Source organism: Pelodiscus sinensis, chromosome 1 (genome assembly GCF_052426305.1).
Source record: "Pelodiscus sinensis isolate ZL-2025 chromosome 1, ASM5242630v1, whole genome shotgun sequence".
In the NCBI taxonomy this organism is placed as follows: domain Eukaryota; kingdom Metazoa; phylum Chordata; order Testudines; family Trionychidae; genus Pelodiscus; species Pelodiscus sinensis.
Genome location: NC_143052.1, coordinates 110,877,858 through 110,900,778, shown reverse-complemented (window position 1 = coordinate 110,900,778; position 22,921 = coordinate 110,877,858). Strand labels below are relative to the sequence as shown.

Below are 22,921 nucleotides of genomic sequence, written 5' to 3'. Positions count from 1 at the left end.
CAACCATTTAGGATGTTTCCGTATTCTGGGAGATGCAGACATGCGACTAGAGTTTAGCTTTTCAGTGTTGGGCTATCTTTTGTGTACCATTATCATGTGACCTCCTCACGCACAAAGTCTGTGTCAGAGATGGCTACTTCAGTGATCCCAGTGTTTTTTTTCTCTGGAAAGTAAAGAGCTCTGGAAACAAAGGGACAATAACTGAGTTTGCTACATCTGTGTCTTGACAGAGGGAGGTAGCAAACCAGACGTGGTGACAGTGAGCACATCTGTTGCTGTTTCCGTGGATGGGAAGACGGCTATTGCTGCAGGTAGGAACTGCCAAGAACAAGGGGTTTGGTTTGTTTTTTTTTTTTAAATAAGAGGGTACAATGTCTTGCAGGGGAAACCTTCCTAAGAGAGGGATGACTTGTGATATCAAAAACTAGACTGGACAAAGCACTCGAACATAAGCAGTAGGCTCAATTCTGCATTGGGTGCAGGGTGAGGGACTCGGTGAATTAACAAGACAAATTCCATTGCTGGTATCTATGATTCTATGCATTGGTGTAGTCTTTGACTGTAGAGCAGAAAGCTTGCACAGTGGGTAGTTTTGGAGCTTTGAGATCATTGTGCTGCCTTGGGGTCAATGGAATATTTGTGGTGCTTACACGGAGTTTCAAAAGAATGAGATGTGCCTGTACCTTCAGGACCAGAAGAGCTGGAAACTGACCGTAGATGGTGAAGTGGATATTCTGCTGACTTCGAAATTCTCTTCTGTAAATTCCTACTGTTCCCTGTAAATCTGAGCCTTGGGCCCCCTCTGAAGGAGTTTCACTGAATTCCATGGGCATTATTGGAAGATAATGATCTCACATTTATAGAACACCAGGTCTTCTTCTAGGATGCCATCCAGACCAGAGACGGGTTGTGTCATTGCCTGCTCTGTAATACATACTGAGTGTCTGAAAGTGCTCTTCTGATGTAGTTGCATGACTGGATGCTCCAGCCAGCAGACAAGTGTGCACAGAGTGTCTGTGTGTTAAGCAACCCTCTCTTTCCAGCAACCAGCTTGTTATCCTGCTGCCACACTCTGGCTTCCCCCAGTCTTAGTTATATCTGGCAAGATGGTCCCAATGCCCCTCCCCAACCCTGAATTTCCCCAAACCGTGTGTTCTGCAATATTCAGCCCTCTCCTGGACCATTCAGAGAAAATTATTAAGGTTTGTTTGTTCCTTTAAAGGTATAGTCCCCAGCAGCTTGCAACATTAACTGGAGTGACCATTCACTTTAAATCAAACACAGCACTGGGTTGGCTTAGATTCAAGGTAAAACAAGTCTATTAACAAAACAGTGAGTTCCAATATAAAGGATAGTTAGAAGCGGTTACAAGCAAATAAGAATGTTTTCTAAAGGCTAGGACTTAACAGAACAAGCAACAGCCTTTATTCTAGGTAGTTTCCTTATCGGTCTATCTTTTCCAGCAAGTTGACTAACCACTCCTGTGGTCAGCATCTCCCAGAAAATCTAGAGTAGTTGGTTCTGCTGTCTTAGCTGAACCTTGTGGTTCTTTGCACCTCTTTTTATAGTCCAGTGCACCATTAAACTGGATTTTTCTGAGTTACCACCAAGGTAATGTTCAGTCAGTTTCTCAGAAGGGCAACATGGAGTCTCCTGGAGAAGCGCCTTTCACTGATGTTTGTTAATTGGAAATTGATCTGTTTTCTGCATTCTCCTCTCCCTTCTGTAATGCTGACAGGTTGTCTCCTTTCCTTGTCCACGCCATGCTACCTTCTGGCTACGTCTACACTGGCATGATTTTCCGGAAATGCTTTTAATGGAAAAGTTTTCCGTTAAAAGTATTTTCGGAAAAGCGCGTCATGATTGGCAGGATGCTTTTCCGGAAAAGCACTTTTCCCGGAAAGGCATCCGTGGCCAATCTAGACGCGCTTTTCCGCAAAAAAGGCCATTTTCGCAATCGGGGCTTTTTTCTGGAAAACAGTACTGTGCTGTCTACACTGGCCCTTTTGCGCAAAAGTCTTTCGGAAAAAGACTTTTGCCTGAACAGGAGCAGCATGGTATTTCCGGAAAATCACTGACGATCTTACATGAGATTGTCAGTGCTCTTCCGGAAATTGAAGCAGCCAGTGTAGACAGCTGGCAAGTTTTTCCGGAAAAGGGGCTGCTTTTCCAGAAAAAGTGGCCAGTCTAGACACAGCCTCTATGTATATTGCATTCCTGTTGTCTGGAAATACCTCTCTGTGACAGAACTGCAATCTCTTATTCTAGAGTGGGATAACTTTAGCCCTGCCTGACAGACACATTTTAAGAGAATAATTCCCAATATGTTTGACTTTAAATTTTCCTCCATACATGCACCACATAATAATATTAATGATCAGTATGATATTAGCTTTGTATTGATATCATACATGATACTTTTTAGATACAGGTTATGACATTAGTGCACTGGGGTATATTCAACTTGTCTATCAGCTGAAACTCACTGTCCGATACCAATGAGCTCTTTGTCCTCTGACTTTAGGATGCTGGTAGGGTCACCTGCTCTTCATTCCAAAAGATCCCACATTTCTATATAAATTCTGCAGTTATCCGGTATTTACCACTGGGGTGAAAATGGAGAAGCTGTTTAACAAATCAGAGCAATTCTAAACAATTTACAGTACATCCCACCTCCAGCAAAAACTGCAGAGATAACGTAAGGCGGCAATTGGCAGTTTCTGTTGTGCTTAAGATAAAATAGGAAAAAATAGTTGAAATGTTAGGGGGAATTTTATAACTTCAGTAACAGAACAAGTTGCCAGAACAGGTTATAGAGTCACTGTAACTAGAGACAGTCTGGTTACAGCCAGGGGTTGACAGCCATCGACCAAAGAGTGTTTAAGAATAATTAAATCAAAGATGGTATAATTCAGGAAGTTGGACTAGACGGCACGCTAGATGTAGCTTCTAGGTCAAATGATTATTTTCACTGTCCGTCAGTCTTCTCCTTCTTTTTTTAGGTGGATAGGTTGCCTTTAAAATCTGTAAGAGACTCTGCATCTCCTCATGATCAGGGTGAGGTGATGTGGGTGGTAAAAATTATAATGTCCTGATTGCATTGGCATTAAGTAGTGGTACTGGGTAAGAAGATCACGATCACAAACAAGGTTGCTTGTGTCCATACTGGGTGAAGACTGCAAAGGGCAGGTGGTGTAAATTATCATGGTTCCATTGAAGTTAAAAGAGCTTTGACTATTTACACCTCTTGACAGTCTGTCCTTCAAAGTTTTCAGATTTTTAATATAATTATTGAAGCTAAGAACACAAAAGCAACAATACTGTGCCCTACCAATGATCTACCTACCTCAGGATCCTGGCTTTTGACAGTGGCCAGTCCCCAAATTTCAGGGGGAGTATTTAGAACATGGCAATCTTGAAAAGATCCATCCTGTCTTGCCCTCCTTGCTTCCAGCTGTCAGAATTTAGGGTCGCATAGAGCATTAGGTTATGTCGCTTACCACCTTCACTAGCAGTCATGGATGGACCAATTCTCTATGAACCTATCTAGTTCTTTTTGGACCTACCTAGATCTCTTTGGTTATACATTGGGCCATTAGAACAACTCATGGCAATGAGTTCCATAGATTAGTTTTGTATTGTGTGTTATTTATTCATAATAAACCTGCCACCTATTAACTAGGGATGTAAAAGCCTGCTTAAATCAGTTAACTCATTAAATGTTGCATTTGACCAGTTAACCGATTATGTGGGATCCTGCAGATGGGGGACCTGGCCCAGCCAGAACAGCCCTTAGTCAACAGCAGTCTCTGAACAGCCTTGGGTTGGTAATAATTTTAAGATTACTTATGACCTAGATTGGATTTGAAATGGTGGTTTAGCAGTGGAAGAATCCATATTATATCATCACTCCTCTGAGAAATCGTTTGTTCCTCAATGACAATAACACTCTGAAAGGGTTTATTTTCCCTTCAATTTCAGTGGTTCACAGTAATACCAGGGTATAAAATATTTAGGAATGACTGCATATGTTGCTTTGGTAGGAGAGTAGCATTATATGTAAAAGAAAGCATATATAGCCAAATACAAGCCATCCTCGCTATAAGTCCAAGATGCGTTCCAAAAAACTTGGACTTATAGCAAAACAACTTAAAGTGGGGAATTTTTTTCCCGCAGCTGACTTCCATTTAAGCAAATTGAGGGGAGTGTTTTGCATGACTTATAGTGGGGAATGGGAGGACTTACAACACATCAGTTCCTACAAACGTAAATGACTTTAGTGTGGAATGGATGTATATCGGAGCGACTTATAGTGGTGACGCCCTGTATGGTAAAAATTTTAAATAAAGCAAACTATACCATAGAGTCTCTATGGATAGAAATTCCATGTTTGAATAAAAATAATACCCAAATCAGGAAAGGCAATAAAGTACCAAAAGAATGCCACCATTGATGCAAAAAGGCATCTTTTAAAAATTGGAAGTCAAACCCTAATAAGGATAATATGACCGAGCGCAAACTCTGACAGCTTAAATATAACAATGTTGCTGAAGAAAGCATTTGAGAAGCAACTTGATAATGATGTAAAAATAAATAGGATTATTATTAGAGTTATTTTAAGTGCATAAAAAGCAGCAATTCTGCCAAACAGGCAGTGGGCTCACTAGATGACCAAGATGTTAAAGGAGCACTCAAGGAAGAAATGGGATAAGCGAGAAGGTCCTCTCATAAGTCAAGAGCTGGTTAAAAGTAGGAAACAACGAGGAAGAATAAATGGTGAACTTTCAGTCAAGAAAGGTAAGCTGTGGAGTCCCCCATGGATCTGTACTGAGACCTCTGCTGTTGAACATACCAATAGTTTGGAAAAGGGAGTGAACAGTGAAATGGGCATGTTCTATGGGCAAAAGTTTGCTAAAGATACATAATTATTCAAGACAGTTAAGTCCAAAGCTGGCTCTGAAGAGTAACCCAGGAATCTCAGAAAATTGGGTGACTCACAACAAAATGGCAGATGAAATTCAACAGTGATAAATGCAAAGTAATGCACATTAGAAAAAATATACAGGCAGTCCCCGAGTTACGTGGATCCGACTTACATCGGATCCGCAGTTACGAATGGGGCTTTTCTCGCCCCGGAGGACAGGAGCGGCGGGACGCCCAGATGTGCCACGGTCCGCCGCCCCCGTCCTCCGGGGCGAGAAAAGCTGCTCCCCGTCTCCCTGGTCTGCAGGGAGACGGGGAGCAAAACCTTGGAGCACGCCTGCAGCGGGACAGCCCGGGCACACTTGAGCTGTCCCCCTGCGGGCGTGCTCCGCAGCTTTGCTCCCCGTCTCCCAGGTCTGCAGGGAGACAGGGAGCAAAGCCTTGGAGCACACCAGCAGTGGGACAGCCGCGGCGCGCCTGGACTGTCCCGCTGCCTGCGTGCTCTGCAACTTTGCTCCGTGTCTCCCAGGTCAGCAGACCAGGGAGACGGAGCAAAGCCATGGAGGACTTGGGCGGTCCCGCCACCCCCGTCTCCCTGGTCTGCTGGGGGGGGGGGGGGTGCAACTAGTGCCCCCCCCCCCAGAAGACCAGGCTTTTCTTGCCTACCCCTGGGGTAGAGCAGCTGGGGGCTGCCGGGTTGGTCCCGCAGCGCCACTCCGGACCAACCCGGCAGCACTCCAGCTGCTCTGCCCCAGGCGTCCTGATTCAGCCGCTGCTGGTCAGTTTCAGCAGTGGCTGAATCAGGACGCCTGGGGCAGAGCATCTGAGGTGCTGCTGGGTTGCTCCAGTAGTGCTGAGGAGCCGCGCTACTGGAGTAACCCAGCAGCACCCCAGCTGCTCTGCCCCAGGCGTCCCCAAGTCAGCCGCTGCTGAAACTGACCAGCGGCTGACTACAGGAAGCCCAAGGCAGAGTTGCTCTGCCCCAGGCTTCCTGGAATCAGCCGCTGATCAGTTTCAGCAGCAGCTGACTTGGGGACGCCTGGGTTTCTTAAGTTGAATCTGTATGTAAGTCAGAACTGGCGTCCAGATTCAGCCGCGGTTGAAACTGATCAGTTTCAGCAGCGGCTGACGCCAGTTCCGACTTACATACAGATTCAACTTAAGAACAAACCTACAGTCCCTATCTTGTACGTAACCCGGGGACTGCCTGTATACAATGATGTGCATGTTCTAAATTAGCTGTTACTGCTCAAGAAAGGGACCTTGAAATCACTTTGATTCTGGTCACCCCATTTCAAAAAGAAGATATAGTGGAACTCACAAACTTTCAGAGATGGCAACTAAGATGAACAAAGACATAGAATGGCTTTAATATGAGGAGTTTAGGAGCCTAAATACCTTTAAGCCTCTGGATTATGATGTTTTCAACTGAGACATAAAAATAATATCTTGATCACTTGTATTCCTCAGAGATACCATGATTCTTGTCATGGGTAGAAGTGTTTGAAAGACATGGCCAATTCCAAATGGATAATTATTTCCTACGTACTTAAATCCCCTCAACACTTCCCATTGGCTCTGTTATTCTTCTCTCCCTGTTTTATAGCACTCTGTTTAAGAATTGCCCTATTTTACCTGAGAGGTGGCAGCATACCAGTGATGTGCAAAGTAATTTTTCTACACAGGTGCCAAAGCCTGCAACTAGATCCACTCCTGCATGGCTCCACTGACTTCAGCACAGGTATATGGGTCTGCCTGTAGGGATCCAATTGTTGGGCTGGAACCTACATTTGCAACACACTTTAGGAATCCATGTATATAATGTCTTTCATTCTTACCATTCTGGATTTGCTCTGTTCCCAGTATAGCCTATAATGCATTGGATTTGTTATTGGACAAGTTATGTCAGAGTGATGTAAACAGAGGCTTGGAGGGGTGTTTTTTGTAATGCCATTTTAAAAAGAGTCATATGTGAAATGACTTCCTATCTGGCCAGTGGCGGTAATTGTCATATGCTTGACTTAGTGATGCTTGGGGAGATTCCAATACACTCCAAAATATCCATAACACGTGCAGTAATAATTTCCAAATCTAACAGTGCTTGCAAGGAGCAAGCACTCACAGCAGCTCTTTCTGTGGGCAGTGCCAAATATATGAAGAGGTGTGTGCCCTTTGTTCTGGCAGCTGCATTTCACTCAGCAGCTTCAGTGCTGTGCAAGGCAAACCATCAAAGTCAAACAAACCAGGTGCCGTAAATCTGGATTCTGACTGCAAATTATAATTAGGAGCAAGATACTGAGGAACTGGAGGGACTGGTCATGAGATATGAAAGCCTTACTCTTCCATGTTTTTAGCTCAGGTCAATAATAAAGCCCAGGACAGAACTAGAGACTGAACTCCCCTCTCACACCTAGAGGTCCTGCTTCCAGATCAGGGTGAAGCCACATTAGTCAAACTGAGATTGATGCAGGAACTGAGAGGGATGGGGACAAAGATGACTGTACACCTTCTTTTCAGCTCTTGGATTATAGATATGTAAGTGAGAGCAACCCTGGGGCTGCTCTAAATTGTGCTATACTCCATTGGTCCTCTATGGTCAGAATAGAGAGAGTATAATGCATTCTCTGCTGCTCTTGGCCATACCCCTACACCAGGTGCTGTGAGGGGGAGCCACATAGAACTATTTTCTGGCTCTAGGCTCCCAGAGGTCTCACCCAACTCCAAAAGGTATTCCCAAGTGGCCAGTTCTGGCCAATTTAGGGCCCTTTGAAACTGGCCAGGATGCAGCATCAGTCATAGGCAGGAAACAGTGTGAGAGAAGCTTATACTGCTACTGCCTATGCTGCATTTGTTTTTGTGAATTAAAAATACCTATCAGATATATTGCACTTTGTGGTTTCAAAGCATTGTGCAAATGTTAACTAAGGGCTAGAATATTAATTATAATTAATAAGAAGGGAGGTAGTCTCCGAGGATATCAGTCCTTTCTCTAGCACTCACTTCACTAGAAATAAAACATTGTAATTGAGCTTTCCCTAACCCTGCTTTAAGTAACTTTGCATCAACTGTTCTCCCACGTGAGTAAATAACCTGGGGCTTTATCCTTCTCAGGGGGAAGCCACTGCAGTCACATTGCAGCTGCTGACATATTCCTTTAGTGATTTAGAGTCCCAGTGCAACTGCTGGAGGCGGAACAGGAGTTTAGCTGTCTCTTTGGGCTGCCTGTGACAGTCTTTTTCGCTGCGTGACCTTCTCCTTGAATGCGTAGTTTGGCTGGCATCTGATCTCCATTCAGAGCATGAGCAAATATGGGCTCTTTTTCAAGAGCTCCTTGCTGCTGTTGCCTTGGGTCCAGGATGGAAGCCAAGCTGAGAGCTCAAAAGCCTGGGGTCACAAAGGGAAGTCCTGGATTTAGATGCCCAGCAGAACTGACAGGGCATTAAAAGAGGGATTCAGCAGTTCAGGGTATATTTTGTTCATCCTATAATCTTCCCCTCTGTTTAAATTCAAAGTTATCAACCTTTAACATTTGCTCCAGGGCTGACATGGAGGATGGGCTGGGACTCAAACCCACAACCCCAGAGGCTCATGCCTTAGCCATTAAGCCATTGGAGGACTCGCCCCAGCTCCCTACCGTCAGCTGATGCTAGCTCCAGCCCCTATTTTTATGACTCTTGTGCCTCCAGACCCCAACCAACACTGGGCCTGCACATAAACACAATAAGAGAAAAGTCCCTGCCCTCCAAGTACTCACAATCTATATAGAGAAGGCAACCAAACAGTGGGACAAGGAAGGATTATTCTCCCCATTTTACAGAAGGCAACCTGAGGCTCAGAGAGATGAAGAGCACAGCACTCACCCTTGGGAGCCAGATTTTCCAAAGAGCTTAGTAAGATTTTCAAAAGGTGTGTGAAGCTGACTAGTCTGGGAAATTGGTAGTGGGATGCAGAATCTTCCACCTCTAGGCCACCAGTTGAAATCTCGCTTTGCTCATAAAGACTCCTTTGGGAAGCCTTTCATTAGAAAAAGCAGTTGCTCGCCAATTTAAAGTCTCTCTTGAGCCTCACTCGAGCTATTACCTGTTGGCAGGGAGATGAGGTGCAGGTGGCTTTACCAGCCATTCTGTTGCTGCGGCATCATGTAGGGTTGGTCTACAACCAGGTTTTGTACCACTCTAGTGATGTTGGTTTAGAACCCAGTATTATTAAAGCAATACAACCACTTGGTGTGGATGCAGTTATACTGACACAAAGCCTGTGTCTAGACTGGCCAGCTTTTCCGGAAAATCAGCCACTTTTCCGGAAAAACTTGCCAGCTGTCTACACTGGCCGCTTGAATTTCCGCAAAAGCACTGACTTCCTACTGTAAGAAATCAGTGCTTCTTGTGGAAATACTATGCTGCTCCCGTTCGGGCAAAAGTCCCTTTTGCGCAAAAGCTTTTGCACAAAAGGGCCAGTGTAGACAGCTCAGATTTGTTTTCCGCAAAAAAGCCCCGATCGTGAAAATGGCGATCGGGGCTTTTTTGCGGAAAAGCGCGTCTAGATTGGCCACAGATGCTTTTCCGCAAAAAGTGCTTTTGCGGAAAAGCGTCCATGCCAATCTAGATGCTCTGTTCTGAAAATGCTTTTAACGGAAAGCTTTTCCGTTAAAAGCATTTCTGGAAAATCATGCTAGTCTAGACGTAGCCAAAGACACTTTAATGTATAGGAATAAGTGATATTGCCATAAGCACCTTTCTACCGAAACAGCTGCATCCACATGAGATGCACCACTTCAACTGTATTGGTTCAGAAACTGACATTGTTATAGGCGGGGCAGACCATCCATATAAGCAAACTAGGCGGTCACCTAGGGCGCCAAGTTAAATGGGGTGCCAAATGGTGGCGCAATATCATTGAGGGGTTTGAAGGTGGGGGCACCGATTGCATGGTTTGCCTAGGACGCCAGTTGCTGGCAGCTAGTCTAGGGCTGCCCCTGGTTATAGGGATACAAAAATCATGTGTAGATAAGCTCTTACTGCTGTATTCTAAAGGCTTGCCCCTTCCCTGTCCTGTGATAACATGATTCTCAGCTACAGTGTGTGACAACACAGCCCTTGATTTCTCTGTGCTTACGGGGTGTTAACTGGATAGGAGACAGCCTCGTGTGCCAGGTGAATTGTGCTCCACTGGCAGAGAAAGCAGTAAAATTCCTGGGTATCTTGGGCAGAAAAAAGGTAACTCGCTGCCTGCCCATTACCTGATGCTGCTACGTCTGGTGCTTCCATCTCTACGCCACTCCCTCCTACCCATCATCCAATCCTACAGAAGCTCCTCAAGCCTCTTTCTCCCTCTTCCACACCTGCATGGCAGTCAACTTTGGAGCAGGGAAAGTAGCATGTCAGTGCACTGGGCAGTGGTTCAATAGCCTTTAGAACAGCGATGGGCAACCTAAGCTACTAAGAGGGCTGTATGAATGACCCTCCTTCATCTCAGTGGTCCACAAGATTGTCATAATGAAGACAGTCTCCGGGCAGCAGATGGGTACAGACTGGTAGGACATTATAAGGAAGCAATGAGGCAGTACTGGTCAGCGTGATCAGTGGTGCACACCAGCACACCTGGGGCTGCATGGCCTAAGTCAGCCTTAAGCTCTTCTGCTGTAATAGCCCTGTAATGGAGTTTGCACTCACCTCTTACGAGCATCATCCCTTGGCCAAGTGCATGTGCTTGCACTCTTTTGGCCAGCCAGTCACCCAGTCTGCCTACTTGGAGTTCCAAAGAGGAACTGCTTGCTCTCTGTTCTGCAGCTCCTTTAAAATGATCTTCCTGGCCCCTGATGGGCTGTTTCCCCTGCAGCCACTGTAGCCTGCTTGGAGGCCATCTCTATTGCCTTTTTTTGGGCAGCGTGTGGCAGGGGCCACAAGCCCATCACAAGCTCCAAAAAGGCTGTTCTGCCAACAGGGGATTGCTGGAGGGCAGTAGCCTTCTAGCCCCATCCCTTACCTCATTAAGTGCCCTTCCCAGACTCAACCACTCACTTCCAGGGCACTGTCCTAGAGCAGTGATGGGCAACCTGCAGCGCATTGGGGTTCTATGTGAAGCCCACAAGACATTTTGTTTGTTGTTGATCACACGCAGATGTGTCAGAATCTGCTGTATCTGTCTGCATATTTTTTTTCTTATCATTATTACTGAAGTGACACACACGTAAAACAAGGGCAAATGAAGTGAGGTGAGTGCTGATTGCACACAACATTGACTCTGAGAGCCTCCGCATGCAATCAAAGCACTGCTACATTTCTATCGGCACACCTTGCAAATTCTAGGTATGCAAGCAGTTAGCAAAACTACCCCCCGTCTTATGTTTAGATTGTTAGCCCTTGGGAGCTAGACCCATTCTTTTGTGCTGTGTTTGTATAGCACCTAGCACAAGGGGGTCCTGGCAGTCCATGGGTAGGACAGCTATGTACTATGGCAAAACCCCTCCTAGCAAGAGTTCAAATACCAAACAAGGAGCATTAGGCTCAGATGCATAAAGTAATCAATACAAATAGAAACAGCAGCAGCTAAGCCCAGGATCTAGTAGAGGTTCAACTTCTGCAATCTGGGATTCTCTGGTCTAATAACATCCGTGGTCCAGCACGACCACGAAAGTTGCTGGACCAAAGAGCCCAAGTGGTCAGTGCCAGGGAGCTGACCAGGAGTCTGGAGGCCAGGAGCCCCAGATGAGGCTGGACAGCCACAACCAGGCTGGCGACCGGGAGCCCCAGCTGGACCAGCAGCAGTGGGTCTGGAAGCGGATGGGGAGCTCTGGCTGGACCAGCAGCAGGGGGGCCAGAGCCCAATCCAGCAGCAGCAACTGGAGCCCAGCGGCAGCAGGGCTGAGGTCAGAGCCTGACAGCAGCACCGGGGCTCTTAAGAGGAGTTGGCAGCAGGGAGGAACGGTGGGCTGGGAGGTCGGTGGCAGGGGACCTCCCCTGGTCCGACAAATTCCCTCGTTCAGGACCAGTCAGGTCCAACCTGTAATAAAGTACGAGTCATTTATGTTAGCAAAAAGAACCCACGCTCCCAAGGAAACCTAACAAGATCTGCTCTGGTTATCATGCTGACAACTGTACTTGTATGTCTGTTGTTTTCTTTTCCTCCTCCCTTTAGCCATTTGTTCTCTTTTGGCATTGTAAGATCTTTGGGGTAGTGACTGTCTCTCTATGTGATTGTACAACAGTATTCTAGCACCTAGCACAATGAGGTGTTGATCCTGACCAGGGCCACTAGTGTGGTGGTAAATATTTAATAATAGTAATCAGACCCCCCTCAACCAGTTGCAGCAGAGATTTGCACATTGCACCACCTATTCTGAAAAAAGAGTATGCAATTATGTAAATCAGCATGCAAAGCTCCGTATAACAGAGAAACAAGCCTGCCACTGACGATCAATATTTGTGCAGCATTCCTGCTTTCTAGCTGGCTGGGACGATCCTCCTTTGGGGTGATTTTTTTTCTAAGGGACAGGCTGACTGGTAGACTGAGAGGGGTTTTTCATTTAGAGTCTGGGGGGCATTTCCCTGAGAAATCTTTGTTTCCCCTCCCCCTATCCACTGGCTTGAAGTCCGTTCTACTGTGGGACTGCAGCCTGGGAGCCAATTCTTGCCTGTGCACAGGCAAGTGCTTGCCTGGCCTTGGGTTAGCCATTAAACTCCCCTTTCTGGCTCTACTGATTGCTGTTGCAGCCATGCTTGAAGGGAAAGGAGCCCTTGACATTGGCTCAGGAACGGCTCACATACAGATGGACTTTTGAGATTGGCACCCGGTGACTTTGCTACATTCCCTTTGCTTGCAAATTATTTGATATCATTTTAATTCCAAGCTGAATTAGAGCAGTGGAGGGGGTTGCTATGGCAACCATTTCCTTGTGCCTTTGGTCTGACTCATTGCAGACAATTACTCTCGTGCTCCAGGATTCACAGATGTGCTAGGAGAAGAATCATGTGCTGGGCTTTCTACTTTTCATTTTTAATTTCCTTTCCTTTCCCTCCTTGCATTAACTCCTGTGTAACTGCAGTAGCAAGAATGTATGTGTATACATGAGGACTGCCTGAGCATGAGTGCGCATATTGTGTGTTTATGGAGGTGGAGGTGCATGGTATGTAAGAATTTTGTGTGTTTGTGTACATGAGGGGGGATGTACAATGTATTGTGTGTGCCTGTGTGGACTGAGGGGTGTGGACATGGCAGGAGGTGTCCACGTGCATGTATGCGTTGAAGAGCGCAGACGTGTGTGCACACTTGTATAAATGTACTGGTGTGTGTATGGCCATACATATGTGCATATTATGTATCTGTGTATGCTGCTGTGTATATATATGTGTATGTATATTCATGTATCCCTGGGGTTAGAGGGTGCTCAGTGTGTAGTCTGTGCATGTTCATGTATGGTGACTGGTCTGTAAGTGTTCAGGATTGTTGCTGAAGAATTTTAAGCGAGTAGCCCACAGTCACTGGTAGATAGAGACAGGCACTACCTCACATTTAGGGTCTACATGAAACTTGTACACTGCCAGACAAGGTGGCATTACACTCATGCCCAAGCAGAATTTGCACTAGGTCTTGCATAGAAGAAAAGCCAGTCTATTATCTCACCCAGTGACCTCACCCACTTCCAACCCCACTCCCCACAACCTATGTTCAGGCTTTCCTAAGACATTAAAAGTATGAAATTGTCCTTGCCAGGACCACACATTAATGCAAAGGGAAGCCTGATCTGTGGCACAGGGTGGGTTCCATCACATGTATCATCTGTAGAGGAGAGTAATCACTTACTTATCAACATTTTCTGAATTACAGTCTCAAATGGTAACTATGAGTCTCAGAAGCTGAGGCTTCTAATGAAGGCTGCATATTTTTGCACATGAACTTTGGTTGGGTGGGAAACATATTTATCTGAGATCATTCAGCGTCATTAAAGGAGCTGCATTTCAGAGAGGCTCCACCTTTCTACTCTGTATGGATGGGGGTGGGATGTCTATGTGACAAACCTAAGGCCATGCAAGGAGTTGATGGATACACACTGCAGGGCCCAGCAGCTTGCAACTCCCTGAGCTCTCCACGGAACAGTTTCTGAAGGCAAAAGTTGCATTCTCTCTCACAGAGTGGGATCCAGTGGCTGGGTGTCTTTGTCTGATCTTTTGGCACTGGAAGAAGTGGTCCAGACTTCCAAATGTCCCTTGTAATTCAGGACACCGGATCACTCGCACTCGCTTTCTCTCACTCACACACACACAGAGCCCAATCATCTGTTTTTACTCATGAACCCCTGTGAATCTGAGCATTGCCCTAAAAGGATGGTGTCCAAACTTTTAATCTTGAGAGCCAGATATATATTATTTTTAAAAGGACAAGGAATAAGGCAGTGCAAAAGGAGCAGAAATTACTCTCACCTCTCCAACTCACCATTTTACCCATAAGGGGAAGGCACAGGGAGCCTGTTGGGGGCAGAGAGAGCAGCAGGGAAGGAACTGCAAGCTACTCAAAGCACCCCCAGCTGACATCAAAATTGTGCCATGGTTGTGGGGGACACAATAGGAGGCAGCGCCCAGTATTACCTCTCTGCATGGCTGATTCAAACATTTCCATTCATAATCAAATACACTTTCCTTCTTGACACAGCTGAGGGCCGCAGTTAAGAGTGATAAGGACCCTAGGTTAGATCCCACTACATCTGAATCTTCTCTCTCAAGTGACCTGGATTTTGTAAAGGAAAAGAATTGCGAAAAAAGAAGCCCCTGATTATGAGAAATCTTTAAAAGGCAGATGAGATGTGGGGGCTGGAATATTGTGCAGCAGTTGAAAAGAGACAGTCGAGGAGATCAGAGAAGAGAGAATTTGAGAGCAGCTGGTCAGAGAGAGGGTCACAGAAAGGGGGTGAGCAGTTACTAAGAAAAGAAAATAAGAAGGAGTGGGACAGGGCAAAGTGAAAAATCAAAAGCACTCAGACCAGTGAGAGATTTGAACCAGCAGATACTAGACAGGCAGGGAGAAGAGTGAAAATATAGTGTTGAGGGCAGAAGTGAGAGAGACCATTTGAAGACGGAGAACAAGCTTGTGGCTCAAGTACCGGAGAGGGAGTCAGGAGAACTAGGCCTTGATTTTTCTCTCATTAACACTGCTGTAAATGAAGAGTAACACTGCTGAAGTCAATAGCTTTATATTAGTGTGATAGTAGGTGTCAGTGAGCTCAGACCCTGGCTCCCTGTGTTCTGTTCCCAGCTCTGTCCATGACCCCCTCTGTGACTTTTTACTAGCCTTTCTGTGCCTCAGTTTGCCAACTTTTAAGCAGTAATTATGCATATTTACCTGGCATATGAGACTAGATTCATTAAAGTTCATAAAAGCCCCAGAGTGCATCAGAAGGGAAGCGCTATAGAAATGTAAAGCATTATTGTTACGCTGGGTATTTCCCGAGAGCTTTATTCAACTGAGTAAAGATCTCAGTGCTTCTTCCATGAATAGTTACTCAGATCAAAACTGGAATGTGTCACTGTTTGTACCCTTTATGTGTTCACTTTCTGCAAACGTTGTAGTGAACAAGCTTTGTTCCCAGGTATGTTAAGGGGAAAAAACAAATGTAATGGGCTAAATTCTGGTTTGCCTGAGCATAGGGCAGCATGTTGCCCCATGAGCAGCTGCGAGGCTGCTTTTGACCCTCCCAGTCATGCACCACCATCATGCTGGTAAAGTACACTGCGCCAGACCAATAACTGGCACCAGCCCAACTACAGTAAGGGTGGAGCCAAGACTCTGCCCGTTCTTCATTGCTTCCTGCTTATGTGTTCAGCCTACCAGGCCTGTGGAAATTATTTTTTCTCCATCCCAGGAAGCTACCAACTGTCTGGAAAACTCACAAAGGGGAGAAAGGTGACATCGTATGCTTGAGGCTATATTTTAGTCATGGGTACTTTCAGTAAAAGTCATGGGCAGGTTGGGATAGTAAACAGTAATTCATAGCCTGTAATTTGTACTGTATAACCCTAAATAAATCGGGGGGGAGTGGGCCAAGAATTCTGTGGGTGGTCTGGGAGGAGCCGCCTGGGCTCCCTGCAGGGTCTACATGTGGGAGGTATGAGGGTGTCACATGCCCCCAAACACCACTGGTGGGGAGGCCAGCCAGCAGCTGGCGGGGGGGGAAGGGATTGGCACCCACAGCAGGGTTTCCCCCCACACACTCACTGGCAGCAGTGGGAACAGTGAAGCAAGATGGCCCGACTGCTTTGCTCTCTTGGCCATGCTGCTCTGGAGGAGGGGGCAGGGCCACTCCACACTTCCTGTTGGGAAGCGGAGCAATGCGGTGGCTGGGGGAGCAAAGCAGTAGAGTCACCTTCCCCCACCTCCACTGCTGCTGCTGAGTGCGGGGGGTGCTTGCCAGCATCGGCCCTGCTAATCTCCCAGGGCACCTCAGTTGGGGGAAAAGGTGGAGCAAGGGCAGGGAGAGGTGGGGCCTGGGTGGAAGGGGGTTGTCCCGGCCTTTGCCCAGGCTGCGGGGGATCACATGGCCAGTCGCCCCTGAATTCCTCCAACCAAGCAAGGGTGGGAAGTCTCAGGCCTGGGGCCCAGATGAGGGCCCTGGCTTGCCTGTATCCGGCCCCTGAAGCTCAGCCCTCCCCCCCCCCCACCCCGTACTGGGAAACCCATGCTGGCACTCCAGCCACTCTGCTGCCCACCAGGGAACCAGAGCACAAAAAATCTTCTAGGCTGGGCCCCCGTAGGCTGTGGGGGCTTGTGTCTCGTTTGTGTGTGGCCCCCAACCTGAAAAAGGTTCCCCATCCCTGACTTACAGTGCGCTCACATTGCTTTAACTGGAGATTTTTTTTAGCAGTTCCTGTCTAGCCTGCACATGAGCCCTGCGCTTCTTGGTGCCGCTCTCTGAGGCTACCAAGTGCTGTGTGGGTGAACCACCTCCAGTTCCTTCTCAGCTGTTTCAGCCTGACTCAGTGGTTGACTTTTGAAGTCTCTTAGCCTAGTTACCCTTCTTTAGTTTATTGTTTTTTCTTTAGTTATTTTATTTAATTCTTATTTAAGAATTTAGGGGGACATTCTTCTAATCCTTTTCCCCTTTGAGGAGGGGAAACCTTCCACGCCTACATACTGTTGTCCTGGGGTATGCCAGGCTCTCCAGGTTTTAAGCAATGTGTCTCTTGCCGGGAGGCCACTCTGGTCAGCATCAGGCATTCCCTCTGCTGCTTGGGAGAGCCTCGTACCCTACACAATTGTTCCATCTGTGCAGCTTTTAAGGGACAGGCAAGAAAAATCGAGAACTATAAGTGAGACTCTCAGTGACCCTCCAACTGGCCCCAGATCCAGAGCAGATCCCCCTCTCCCTCAGACATTGGTCACTGACTGAACACACTTCCCTGTCAACTTTGGGATCTTCACTTGGGGTAAATCCAGAGAGAAGACTCACAGAACACTGAGTCAATTTCCACAGAAAGAATCCACCTCAAAAAGACCTCAGTCTCTCCAGAGCCAAATTGCTGTGAAGGTCTTGCATCCTATCCTGACTATGGCTGAGTTCCAGACATTTTGGCTGCATCTATACTACGATCCTCTTCCGCAAGAGGAAATGGAAATGGAGCGGTCATTTGCATATGGAGTGCTCTCATTTGCATTTCCTCCTCAGATCCCTTTTGTGCAAGAGGTTTATGCGCAAAAAAGCGCCATGTAGACATCTCCTTTTTGCGCAAAAAAACCCTTTTGCACAAGAGAAATTTTTCCTCATTTTTTGAGGAAGAACAGCTCTTGCACAAAAGGGATCCGAGGAGGAAATGAAAATGAAAGTGCTCCATATGCATTTCCTCTTGAGGATGAGGACCGTCGTATAGACACAGACAAATTTCTATACGGCTCCTGTGCGTGGGGCTTTTGGCTTAGCAGTGAAAAAGGGCAGTGAGCATGCCTTGGGTCCAAGGCCTTTGCTGTTACACAAGCAGGGCATTGCGTGATCAAAGCATTCCATTTCTAAAAGAACAGAATCCAAACTTCTTTGATACCATCTTTGTCTAAGTCAGCCACAGTATGAAAAAACAACCATGCCTTTCATATGGTCTTTGGTGTCCACCAAGGCATTCTCTTCAGTACCACAGCAGCCTCCCTGCCCCACCCCCAGCCCCTCGCTGCTGCCTCTGATAAAGACAGCAGAGCGGGATGAGGGGGACAGGAAGAGCCAGTGCTCGTGGGGAGCTGGCTTTTAAGCCGACTCTCCCCAGCACTCTCCAGCAGACTCCTCTGTGGGAGGGAGCAAGCGGCTCTGTGGAGCCAGCATGTGGGGAGACCCAGCTTAAAAGCCAGCTCCCCACGCATATCAGCTCCAGCCTACCCCACCCATGGTGCTGTCTCTAATAGAGAGGCAGCAGCACAGGAGAGAGGGGCAGGTGGCTCCGCAGGATCTGGTGCTTATGGGGAGCTTGCTGAAAAGCCAGCTCCTCATAGGCACCAACTCCCGGCTTCTCCCCATCTCTTGCTGCCTCTGATACAGGATTAACCAGTAAGCCCAGGCTTATCAGTTAATCGTGTAGTCAACTACACACTGACATCCCTAGAGGCAACGATTACTGCAGAGGGAATTCTGAACCAAAAATTTAAAATTCTGTACACTGTATTTTAAACTTCTGCAAAATTCTGCAAATTTTATTTGTCAAAATAACACTATATAATCACACCAGTTTCAATTATTTTGGTATTTCAAAATACCTGTTGGCAAGTATGTCTGTAACAATGCAGACACACAAAAATTCCCCCTGGAGTAGAGAGTTAATTAAACCCCTATGACAACCCAGTTTCTGTCTCTCTGCCTCCTCCACTCTAGCTGCCAGCCGCATGCCCTGCCAGCCCAGACACTCACATATTCTACCCCCCAAAGGCAAGCAGCAGACTTCCCACAGCCAAGACCCTCCTACTCCTTCCCCCACAGAGCCCAGCCACAGCTCCCTGCCTCAGCCCAGACATTCATATCCCCTACCCCTCGGAGCTCAGCTGCACCTCCCAGCCAGTCATTTACACGTGCTACTGTCCCAGACCCAGGGATCCAGAGGAAGAAATAGCCTAATAGTAGATCCCAGGCTTGTTCAGGGTCTCCTGCTGCCACCGCCTTCTTCCTTCGGGGCATGCTGGGAACTGTAACTGGTGGGAACTCTCCAGTTCCCACCCTCTCCCCCCAGCCTTGTCATTTATGTGTGAGCTGAGCTCAGCCAGGTCCAGTGGCCCCTCGTGGCTACCAATATCTCTACAGGCCATTTCTGTGGTAGCAGGGGAGGAAATTCTGCATGCACAGTAATTTCTACAAAATTCTGCATTGTGCAGTGATGTAGAATTCCTTTAGGGACAAATGATATCCCTATTCTGTGAGCCGGGAGTGCAGCTCAACATCAAAATCCATTTTTATCACAGTACAAAGAAGAGTGTTCATAGGAATCTACTTGGGAGCTATATCAGTTAGAGCTTATCTACCCCTCTCATATCCCAACAGATTCTTGTGCAAAGATGCATCATCTCAAAGATGCAAGCCAGTCAGTCCACGGACAACAATAAAAAGCTCTCTTCAATTATCCAAGCACATGGCAGCTTACACCTTTGTTCAACCTCCTCCTTTCACCACAGTTGCATCTCTGGTGGGTTGGAGGTGCATTTGGGAACCCTCGCTGTCCAGGGCAAATGGTCTATCCAAGAGACATGACTACCATCAGTGACCTCAAACTGAAGGCAGTTAGGAATGCCTGCATCTATTTGCTGCCTGTAATCAGGAACAAGTCCATAAAGATTCTCACAGACAATGGAGTTTGTATGTTCTATATCATCTGATATAAGGAGCCAGGTCCCCTTCTCCTTGTGCTAAATCAGTAAAGTTCTGAACTGGTGAATAGTCAATTCCATCCTTATTTCAGAAGTTTACCTCCCAGGATACAGAACAGTCTAGCAGACAATCTCGGCAGACATTTCCTCCAGAATTACAAATGGGAGTTGAATCCTCAACTTTTCAGTCAAATTTTTCCAGTGTGGGGAGTTCCAGAAATAGAGTTCCTTTCCACAGTGACCAAGAGGTAACACAAATACTTTTTGTTAAAGCATTGGTAGGGTGTTCTTTGGGAGACACCTTCATCATTCCACAGACAAGACACCTTCTATGTTCTTTTTTCACCAACACCCCTGATTCTGAAGGTGATCAACAAGATAAGATATGACAAAGATGGAATTATATTAATAGTCCCAACAAGGCCCAGACAGATCTGATATCCTTACCTGATTCACTTAGTGGTTTGTCAGGCAAGTAGGCTCCCATCCCGTTCCTCTTCATCTTTCCCAGGACACTGGCCATAGTCTTCATCTCAGCCTGAAGATAATTCACCTTAAAGCTTGGCTCCTTGTTGGAGCTGCCGTGCTCTAAAAAGGTTCAACTGATATTGTTGAACAGGAGAGAGAGTCCATGAGAGAGACTTACTAACTCAAGTTGAGAAGATTCAGCCTGTGAGTTGTCCAGAAAGGTGTTCCTCTTTTTCATTCTCCTCTTTCAATCAACCTTGATTACTTCCTAAAGCTAAAAAAATAATGTTACCTCTGGGTTCTGTGAGGTCTACTTGGCAGCAATAATAGTCTTTCATTTAGTGATTGGGGGATTCTCAAGTTTTCACTCATTCCACAGTTTCTGAGTGGACTTGGGAAGCTTTTTTCTTATGTTAAGAATTCCCTACCTAGCTGGGATTTTAATTTCATACCTAGATGCATTATGAGCTCTCCCTTTTCAACCCCAGGTTCAATCTTTCCTCAATTTATCTCAGAAGACAATTCTTTTGTGGCTCAAAGATGGGAAAAATAGGGGCTTTTATACCAAAAGAGCCTCTATTTATAGACTTTTCAAGGACAATGTTTGATTACTTCCATACCCTAAATTTCTGCCCAAGGTGTTGTCTGAGTTCCACATTAATCAGGTTATCCACCTTCCATTTTCCCCCAAACTTCATCAGTCCAGAGATAAGGTTCTTTATATACTTTGGGTATTCAGAGAGTGTTAACCTTTTATTTAAACCAGTGTTTCTCAAAGTAGTCCGCAAAACCACTCTGAGAAACCAGCTAACTGGCCGCTCTGGTGTGTTTATTTACCAGCTCTGCAGCCATGGAGCCTCACCGCTCTCCTTGGCTCCTGTTCGCCATTTGCAGCCAAGTGGAGCCACTGGAAGCAGTGTGGGCTGGGCTGCCACTTGCCACAGTTCCCCTTGGCTGCAAATAGCAAACTGGAGCCAATGGGAACCGCGAGGCTCCATGGCTGTGGAGCCGGTAAATAAACACACCAGAGCGGCTAGTTAGCAGGTTCCTCAGAGTGGTTGCATGGACCATTTTGAGAAACATTGATTTAGACAGAGCTAAGTCATTTAGGAAATCACCCAGGCTGATTGTGGCCTTTGGAGAGAGAACCAAAAGTTTGGCAATTTCCACCCAATGACTTTCCAGGAGGACCTCTGACTGTATCATATTATACTATAAATCTTCAAACATACAGCATCCTTCTGGGGTTTTAGCTCAAGACCTCTACCTACATCTGTGACTTACTCAAGAATGTCCCTATTCTGCATATTTGTAAGGCTTCTACTTGGTCTCCCGTACATATCTTCTCCAAATGTAGTCCAGTCTTCTGGGTCAGCTGCTGCTGTTGGAAATACTGTGTTATCTTCATCTTGGACTTGACTCCAAAGTCCTTCCTCCAGCTGGGGGTCCTGCTTAGCAATCACCTGAAGTGGAGCACACACAGGATTGCTACTCAAAGAAGGAGATGAGGTTACGTCTCTTATACAGTAATCAGAGTTCTTCCATATATGTGTCTCTTTCAGTGCTCCACTACTCACCCTCTTTCCCTCAGCTTTAGCATTTCCCCTCAAGATTTTGTGGTAGAGAAGGAACTGAGGGCAGTTCACCTGCACAGCCCTGTATAGCCTCAGAGTGGGGCACTAGAAAGCATAGAACTCATATGCTGGCAAACAGGTACTACTACCAAAAATCTCTGATTAAAGGCACAAGGGGTGTGAGTACACCTGAAGTGGAGCCTTCATAGGGACACACATCTTGAAGAACTCCAATTATGGCACGAGGCGAGTAACCTTTTCTTCCCAGATGTTGGTCACCAGATGCTCAGTTCTAAACACTAGAATTATGCACCGTAAGCAAAGGATAGAAACAGATTGTGAGCTATACTTCTGATCAGAACTAATCAACCCCACTCACAAGGTGAACACTTAGAGTGAGCTGCCCATGAGCAATATTCAGATCAAGAGTTATCCACAGAAATTATTTGGCAGTTTTGAAGGATAGTCAGTTTGGGGGAAATGAAAGTTGCAAACTTCTTTTTTTTTAAAAGAAAAGCCTACATTCCTCAGATGATTGGCTGCGAATTATTTTCTCAGTTCTAGAATGGTATTGTAATGAACTGGAAAGGGCGAGTGTACCCTTGCCCTGCATTGGAAGAAATCAGAATTGTTAAGGGATGTATCACAGATTTGTTAAATGCTGCTGGAGGTTCTCCTTTAGCTCCAATGTTTGTGTGTTTGGGGCTGCAGGGTTGCTTTTGACCAGTTCTTTCAGATCAGGAGCTTCTGGTTCTATCTCCCACTTTCACCACCAGAATCAGCATGCCCACAGCGACTGTGGTTAAGACAACTGTGAAATCCATAGGTTTCCATGAGTTTGGTACCCTAATGTTTGCAATGAGATTTGAATTTCCATGACATTCCTGACACTTGATGTGCCTCTTTGAACTGCAAGGGCCTGTAATGAAGTGTGGGTATGTGGGGGTGTGTGGAGTCTCCTCTGCAAGAGGAAATGCAAATGAAGCGCTCATTTGCATAGGTCACGCTCTCATTTGCATTTCCTCCTCACATCCCTTTTGTGCAAGAGGTTTTTGTGCAAAAAACAGCTGTGTAGACGGCTCCTTTTGCTCAAGAGCCATTCTTCCTAAAAAAAACCCCTTTTGCGCAAAAAC

At 46.3% G+C, this 22,921-nt stretch overlaps 1 protein-coding gene across 2 annotated transcripts in view; it reads left to right on the top strand.

Moving 5' to 3' along the window:
* CACNA2D4 (calcium voltage-gated channel auxiliary subunit alpha2delta 4) overlaps positions 1-22,921 on the top strand; it is a 152,643-nt gene that overhangs the window by 51,611 nt on the left and 78,111 nt on the right. For both annotated transcript variants that reach the window (XM_089769280.1, XM_075941238.2), the window contains exon 24: positions 231-311. In XM_089769280.1, coding sequence (XP_089625406.1) covers positions 231-311 — 81 coding nt within the window. The remainder of the gene's footprint in view (positions 1-230; positions 312-22,921) is intronic.